Source organism: Agrilus planipennis, unplaced genomic scaffold (genome assembly GCF_000699045.2).
Source record: "Agrilus planipennis isolate EAB-ADULT unplaced genomic scaffold, Apla_2.0 scaffold61, whole genome shotgun sequence".
Lineage (NCBI taxonomy): Eukaryota > Metazoa > Arthropoda > Insecta > Coleoptera > Buprestidae > Agrilus > Agrilus planipennis.
In genome coordinates this window covers 1213872-1222761 of record NW_020438922.1, presented here as the reverse complement: position 1 = coordinate 1222761, position 8890 = coordinate 1213872, and the positions used below count along the sequence as shown (strand labels likewise).

The following is an 8890-nucleotide window of genomic DNA, read 5'->3' as shown; positions in this document are numbered from 1 at the left end:
TCTCTTCTGTCTTCATTTCGTCCGTCTCATCTTTCTCACCCGAACCACCACCCACCCATTCCCACGATTCCTGAAAGCAGGCTGAAGAGGGCCTTCCGCCCTACTTTCCGGCATAGTTCGGAGGGACTACCCGCCCACCAGCATTACTGGCTGGTGGGAATGAAACACCCAAAAGTTTTTTTTTTCTAGTTTTAAGAAAATGCGAAGATTAGCTCAAGAATGGAAAGAGTGGAGGTGCTTGTCCAACCAGTCTTAGGACTGACGACCTTATGATGATGATGATAATGTTTCTAGGTTTTAAGATTTTATTTAAAAAAAATCAGATTAATTAAAATCATTATTTTAATCAATTGATATAAATCATCTCCACCCTGTAATTAATTATCTAATCGTACATGGCATAATAAATAATGAATAACAAGAAGATTGCTTTAGTATAGCTTTTTGTATAGGTACGGATCATTTTTCTAGTAATACTACTTTTTAAAATAACTATTATAGCACTAATAAAACACTAACTTGTAGAAAGATTGCATTTTTCGATCTTTGCAATGATAATGTACAAACAAATATATTCGCTATCTTCACATGCACACAGTTTATGTAAGATATATCAAGAAACACAAACCTTCAGTTTCCTGAAAATCTATTTTAAGTCAAACATCGTGCACTGTTATCGCGATACATGACATGTTACTATTACTCATATGCGGACTAATATTTAATTTGTTGTTCTAAAAACCATTATTATTATACATGACGTTCATCCGTATTATCTTTTGCGAGGTGAAGGTCGGATAATGTTAAGAAATAGACATGCCACGGGTAAATTGCAAAATACGCCTAGACGTTTTGCATAAAACAGCCCTGGTTTACATGGTGACCCATTTGGGAGTAAATGTAGAACATTCACTTGTGACTTTGATCTTCGGGCTATATATCAAGGTAATTTGAGAGGTCAAATCATTTTCTTTTTTTTAAGTTGAACTCTGCTCAAAAAGTGTGTAAAATTTTACGTCCATCAGACGATGTTGTATTTTAGTTTTATAAGAGGTGGTATCCAAAAATTTCTGAGGGGCGCCATAAGGGCTAAGGCCTCTGTTAAAGGTAGGCATTAAAAATTGATGCCAGTCGTCATAATGGATAGTAGAAGGCAGGACGTAAAGTAGAGCCTTCTAACCCTAAAATTCCTTTTAAGGACCAGGCTAGCGTTCCCCAATATAATTATTTCATGACGTCATCAATCTTAAAATGGAAATGCATGATAATCACATACGAAACGTAAAACGCGAATGTAATCGTCACAATCAACCCCTTTTAGAATTACGTATACTTCAAGGGAAAAACGGATCCCTTTATAAAACTTTGTAGGTACGTGTCCATCAGTTATAGTCCATTCTCGCTTATTAACCCTCATGTTTTTCTCTGGATAACCCACAATAAATTAATTAGAATAAAAAAGGAGAATAAGTCAAAAAAATATTTTTTATTATAACTTCATACACATATTTTCGAAACCACTGAACTTATTGCAATTAAAAAAAAAGTAGGGAATAAAACGCAATGGTAACTAAGGTTGATTCACATAGAGGGTGCACAATGTCAAAAGAAGTAGATAGAATTGTTTATTTTCTAATTGTAACTGAAGCATAGGCCAGCTAAAATTTTTAGGTACACAATCTAGGGAATTGCAGCTTGTGAGCAAACCTAAACAGTTGCTTAGTTGTTAGGTACTATACGAGGGCGGTTCAATAAGTACCCGTGTTTGAAGACGCAGAACGAGGGAAATTGCTGTTGTCATCGTGTGCTGCCATCTATCAAACCATGCCAAAACGAATGTCAGGCTGATTGATAGGTTAGTTTGGATTTGGCAGGCATTCCACTGAGACATGTTTCGTTATTTTCGCTAAGATGGAAAAAGAGCAGTATCGTTCGGTAACTTGCTTTTTGTTTTTGGATAGGAAAAAATGCGAGGAGATGAAAACAAAGTTGGATACTGTTTATGGAGACATTTCGCCATCTACGACCACAGTTAGATATTGCTTCAACGAATGTAAACGTGGGCAAAGGTCCGTTTTTGATAGGAGCGACCAGGAAGCCTGGCAAACGTTGTTACCGAGGAAATCATTTTACGGATTTTTTAGGAAAAGGAAGAACCATCACTGGACAATACTACAGTGAGTTATTGGACCGCTTCGACAAAAAATTGAAGGAGACACGGACGCATTTGACGAAAAAGAAGGTGCGTTTTCAACACGATAACGCACCGGCACATTCATCAGGAGTTGTTGCCGCCAAACTGCATGAATTACGTTATTATTAACTGCTGCCGCACACCCCGTACTCACTAGATTTGACTCTCTGCGACTTCATCTTATTCCTTACCATGAAGAAATGACTAGCGAGAAAGAAATTTAGCTCAAACGAGGAAGTCATCGCCGAGACAGGGGGGATTTTGGAGAGTTCGACAAATCTTATTTTTTGGAGGGGTAAAAAAAATGGCAGGGTCGTTAGGAGAAGTGTATCTTTCTAAAAGGGGACTATGTTGAAAAATAAAAAACAAATTTAAAAAAAAGGTGTCTTCATTTGTAACACGGGTACTTATTGAACCGCCCTCGTATGTGACACTGAAGAATGCAGCTTTCCCGACTTAATATTAGGTGCTGAATGATTCAATGAACCGACTTTGCTCATGCTATTGTGCTACGTAAATCATAACTCTTACAGATTTCTACAAATAAATTCTGCAAACATCGTTTTATTTGCGATTTTTATTCGAATTAAGAAAACTATAGTTGAAAATTACACAATATTGTTCACTAATTCCTTTTCCGTTGAAGAGCAACAAAACAAAATCTTCTTATTTACTACCTAATAGTAAAAGCTCAAATCAATTTTCTTTTTTGTTTCTTTACATAGTGTCAATTGATACAGGATATATACATACAAGTAAACTAAGCATTTTTCTTCATAAATGACGACAAAAAGTAATGGTTAGACTTTTAAGACGTTGCGTGCTACCCTAATAAATGAAATAAAATGTGCACGAAATAGAGAAAGCGATGTTAATTATTTTTTATGACAAAATAAATTAATAATAAATTAGAGAGCAGGCAACAAGCCTAATTCACTCATAACTTTTCCGAAATGATTCGAGGAAAATCTTGGAAACATCAAAGTGAAAATTAAAATCTACCTATCATGAACTTTTTCGGTCAAATTGTGGTTGAATAATTTTTACTGAATTTATTCCATTAGAAAGTTGCACCTTCTATAATGGAATTAGTTAGAATTGACTTGTTTTTCCAGGATAAAGGTGTAACATTAAAAGTTCAAAAACCGCCTTTCGGAATCATAAAATAGACCGTTCCGTTATAGATCAGATCTTTTATAAATGTCGTGACATTTATGTGTACGTATACAACCCCCATTTGAATATTAATCGGCTAATATCGAAGTAACCCTACCTAGTTATTAACTACCAGAGGCGGCTTGCTACTTGAAACGTAAAAAAAGGATTAAGAGAATCGGTTTTATATTGTCCTTGCACTCAGTCATAAATTATAAAAGAATTAATATTTATTCCATTACCACAATTGTATAATTACTTAGTTGATGTTTAATTAGGTACAAAGGAATATTCCTTTGCATTTTAATTACATTCGAAAAGTATAAATAATGAAGAACACGATTATAAAACTAGGTTAGATTAGCGAAATATTAATAAAATCTATTAGCAACAAAGGGGATGATTTTTTTCAAGTATACACTTGATTTATATTAAAATATCTCTGTATGGCATTTAGAATTTGGAAATATGTAAATATTTTAATACAACTTCCTTAAAGTTTCATGTTCAACAAATCTTATAAATACGCCAAAAGTGGTCAACTACACTCCTCAGAGAATATTTTGTCGTCGCCATTACGCAATGCGTGCCGACTTTTCAGTATGTTCTAATCGGCAGCATGCTTTGTACTCCTTGAGTCTCGTTCCTAAGGAATAGGGTATGCGGTAGACCCCTGGGGCTAACAGAGGGTCTCTTTTGTCCTTAAGTGATTTGATGGTCTGCTGGATCTTCTTTGTAGGTTTGAAGATGGTTCTGATATCGTACCTCGTAGGTAATTAGGCCGTAACCTTTGGAACATAATTTAGACATGTTAGAGACTTAGGGCGCCGTCCGTTGATCTCTGATGCCTTTAATCTGTTCCATTGATTTCTCGATCTTCCTCTTTTTGTCCTGTCCCAGTCTTGTTGCCTGCTTCTTTTGCTTAGGGTCAGGTTCAGACCAAGATGTTCTTCATCCGTCTTCGTCAGGCAACGACGTGTGCTATGGATTCGTTCTCGGAAAAAGGCCTTCTCAGTCTTGATCTGATAAATTGGTAAAGGTTTTTGCGGACAGTACGAGTGGCGAGCATCTTCAGAGGTCCATTCGTCTCTGGTGTTGGATATGGACGGGCAAATTTCATGCGCAAGTTGTATTTATACCAGTGGGTAGGGGACGGGGCTTGTTCCGGTACCGTTAAGGTGTTCCTGAGGGTGGACTTCCAGATCTGGTTGAATTTGAGGGAGTGTCTTCCTTCTTGCTGAAGTTCTCTGGATGTATTTGGATTTCGATGACTTATCTAACCATCCAGAATAGTGTTTTTTTTTGTGAGGCCAGGAGGTGGAGATGCAAAATCGAATATTACATAAGAAATACTCTTTAGACAACCTAACGAAACCTAATTTCACATATTTTGAAGTTATTTTTCGATTCCCAGATGGCACTATCACTAAAAGAATCACAAAGCCACTTATAAACAATATGGTACCCAATTATGGGTGCCATTATTGCATTAAGAGGCAAAGTGGGTGCCTGACGTACAATAAGTAAACATACGAAAAAAATTACTGTTAACATTAAAATCGTTCACATTATGTATTTCTGACGAGATTTTATTCATATAACCGTGATCCATTTAATAAATAATTTTATGAAACATTAGAAAAGTTTATTGCTATCTTTAAAGAAAAGTTTTTTATATTGCGTAACTTTAAGTTAACACGCAATTAAACTCTAAATGTAATGTAAACATAAATTACAAAAGCATCTTGGGAGTGATTAAATTTCTAGAAATAATTTTTTTTTGTTGTTTTTCTCATGTTCCTTGTATGCATAAAAGTCCGGTCGCTAATATACAGACTTCTACACATTGTAACATTCATTTGTATATACCTAGTTGACTGGCTATCATTACCATCAACTTTTAATAACTTAATACGAATAAAAACTAATTACCTTTACCTTCACACTTGGATTTAATGAAATATATTATTTTATCTGTTACATTGTAGAAACAAATCGAAAACATAACCTTTAAGGACAACATTATTTTGTTTTCGATAACTTTGTTAAGTAATTTCAGAAATTAAATGAATAAAATCTTACCTTTAATGAAGATAGTTGCAATTTCAGTATAACTTTTACGCAGTTCATTTAAAGAAACAACGAGATCGTAACAATTTATTCATTTTTTTAAACACCTGTTTTACTTTCACCTACTACCTATTTGAACGTACGCACAACATGAACTAACTGAAACTTCTACACTGCACACATTGATTACATACATATCTGTAGTAAGTGAACGTATACAAACAACGAAATAATACATACACACTCAAAGAATAGAGGGATGACTTTTTTGAATGAAAATTGAGAATCCTCTATTCGTTAGAGGCTTATTAAAAACCTAATTATATTTTTTATTCATCATTCTTCGTTTTGAAGCTCCGCTTTCAAAATATCATTCAAAGTCCCTCCTGCAATTTTTTAAAAAGGATATTTATCAAAAGTTTAAAAAAATAATATAATAGCACCAAGGGAATACTATGAGTGTTATCAACAAATTAAAGAAATATCGGCGACTATGTCTCTACGAAACCTTGTAATTGCAGTTGTAAACATAAGTAAAACAAGGGCGACATAATCTTCAGTTCCGAACATACAGAAAATGAGCGTGAAGGGGGAATCCCCGTCGATCAAATGTTATGTCCATGGTTTGCTTGGATCGGTCTGGTTCAGCTATTGCGTTTCTATTAGCTACATAAAGTTATTTATGTTAAATGTTATGTCCATGGTTTGCTTGGATCGGTCTGGTTCAGCTATTGCGTTTCTATTAGCTACATAAAGTTATTTAGGGGAATCATCTTATAGGAAGACAGTGTTATCACTGTTAGGTCGCTTGTTTATTACAAGTTAATAAGTAAATAGGTATTAGAGACAGTAATTATCGTTTGATAAGTATTTTTAACGCTAATATCTGTTATTGGTTGATAATCTGGCAGCATTCATGATTATCAATTACGGTACCTTGGGCACTTGTCCAGAGTGCAGTGGTAGAATAAGAGGGATTGGTCACCCCGGATCTCTCATCCTGGTGAGCTTCCAAACTTCGAAAAGTCCTTTTCAATGAAATCCCAAACAGTCAAAATACTTTCTGTAAATATAATATGCAGTTCTGGAGGCCCATGTATGCAAAATAGAAACGTAGGTACCAATACCTATTCATCTATTATCATTCTATTGCAATTACACAAAACGTTGCATGTCAGCCATTACATGATTTACTTTTTACAAAATGTCCACTATTTGAGCAGACTGAAGACTTCGCTTCGTTTTGCCGCCCGGACTTAGTTTCCCTTTATCAAAGCGACTAATAGAAAACGGGAGCCTGCCTGCTTTTAACGCCATATGGTCGTCAATCCACAGTAGACGTACCTCAACTATGCTGAGTCAATCTTCGCTTTCTTGAAATCTAGAACATCCCCATATCCTTCATAATTTGCAAAGAGTAACCTGATGAAAGTCTTCCTCTGCCTCTCTACACTCTTGTTTCTGCTTCTAGGATGCCACTGATTCTCCTGTACGCCCTTTTTTAAATTTTAAAGGAAGTATTATTATATTTAATAGAAAATAAATAAAAAATTAAATTCTAAGACCATTTATTCATTTGTTGTGAACGCACCACGACAATTTAAATTTAGTTATACAGTAAGCTTGATAATATATGTAATTTATAAAAGCAATTGGAAAAGTACAAAAAACAAATTAATGTACTGTATAGAGAAAATACCACTTTACTAATAATAATATGAAAGAACCTAAATACTAACCACATAACTACAGAACGCGTAGAACTGTCTAGTCCGAGATACTTAAAAGTACAAAATATCTAATAAAGAAATTGTAGTTTTTTTTTTCTGAATACGTGTGCCATTTATATTACAGAACAGACAACACAAAAAATACCATATGTTTTGTAGTAGTTAGTAGGTACGCAAATTTAATTTTATTCGGTAATTACGAGCGCAGAATGAAGGTGGCTGTTTATCGTCTATACGGGTGGTATGATTGAGAGGGTGTACTGTACACGTTTCCCCTTTGCGGTCCACCGGCATACACATCACCGCCTGCTGCTGTATAATCACCTGTGAGACATGAACCATGGTGTTTAGCTTTAATCACAGGAGCTGGCCTGCAAATGGTATAGGAGGAGGAATTTTGACTAGGGTCGAGCTTTTTATCTGGAATGTCAGAGGATAAGGGGTGTTGGACAATGTATAAACAACACAGGACGACAAAGACAGATCCAAAACAATTAAACTTTGTAATTTAATAGCCATCCATGAACTGTAAAAAGTAAAGCTAGCATTTAAGTGTTTGTAGCTCTTGAAACTCCTCTATATAACGCCCTTTTCGACATTAACAGATTATCCTTTTTTTATACACTTAATTGCTCCTAACTACTTTTACAGTCATCTCGCAACAAACTGATAGTAAGCAATATTTGATTATACCCTGAACTTCAATAATATATCACTCAAACAGTGGTGTAGGATTTCAAAATTTCAACTTCAGAATGAAGAGTAATATCCATTTATGAAAGAATGCTGGCCAAATATCAACAGTATTTTAATTGTTCGAATAAAATTTTTACAGATGATAACTCCACTAATGTGTCAACAAAAACAGTAGTTACTTTGATATCAGTTTTAGTAAATATTCTTTTCCTGAAGACTATTCGCATTGATTTTACTTTTTCATATAAAAAATCTGAATTCAAAACTGAAAAACATTTTATTTTTTATCTGGTGTGTATTGCAAAAACAATGTTTTCATTTTAGAATAATTTTTGTTTAGTAAAATACGAAGTTTTAATCTACAAATTTTGTAAGTATATAATTTATTTAGCGATATTCCACGAAAATTTTCATCTTATTTAAATTCAATTTCCTTTAATACCCGTTTTTTAATTTTGAGTGCTATTGTTATTACAAAAAATACAATTATACCTCAGATGACTGAATTAATCGAGAAAAGTCGATCAATTTTTAAAACTCATAAAATTACTATAAGGCTAAAGTATGACCGAACTTTTTGTTGTATTTGCAAAATATAAAGAGAATGAAAAGTACTGCTGCCTAGCTCAGAAAATGTAATGTCCAACCTACTAGTTTAAAAATTTCGTTTTTTGTCAGTTGTTAGTCAATAAATCAAAATGTTACTCAATCTATTAAAAATAGTAAGTTTATACATGAAATATTTAGAAAAATATGCATGTTGTTAGTGCTTAAGAACTAAGGAAAAGGAATTGAATCATACAAATAGAAAACTGTATTCATACTTTAATCATTATCCAATGGTATGAGATAATGATGTTATATTTTATATTATATAATACACTTGGTTAATTCTAAAGTAATTCACTCTAAATATATTCAACTACCCCAATAAAAATGCACTACTATTAAAACTGACATTTTCAAAACCACATAATAACAACTGCTACTTCTAAATTGATAGACCTCGACAATTTTTACAATACTTAACAACATCTCGTTATTA

General features: G+C 33.9%; 2 protein-coding genes across 2 annotated transcripts in view; both read right to left on the bottom strand.

Annotated features, from left to right (window-relative positions):
• Positions 1 to 5574, bottom strand: part of LOC108732755 (probable phospholipid-transporting ATPase IM) — a 62285-nt gene extending 56711 nt beyond the window's left edge. Inside the window, exon 1 of the mRNA XM_018463713.2 lies at positions 5432 to 5574. The gene's annotated coding sequence lies outside the window, so the exon portion shown is untranslated. The remainder of the gene's footprint in view (positions 1 to 5431) is intronic.
• Positions 5575 to 6970: 1396 nt separating this feature from the next.
• The window catches only part of LOC108732729 (heterogeneous nuclear ribonucleoprotein 27C), a 22934-nt gene continuing 21014 nt past the window's right edge, over positions 6971 to 8890 (bottom strand). Inside the window, 1 exon segment of the mRNA XM_025973856.1 lies at positions 6971 to 7473. Coding sequence (XP_025829641.1) covers positions 7373 to 7473 — 101 coding nt within the window. The 3' untranslated portion in view covers positions 6971 to 7372.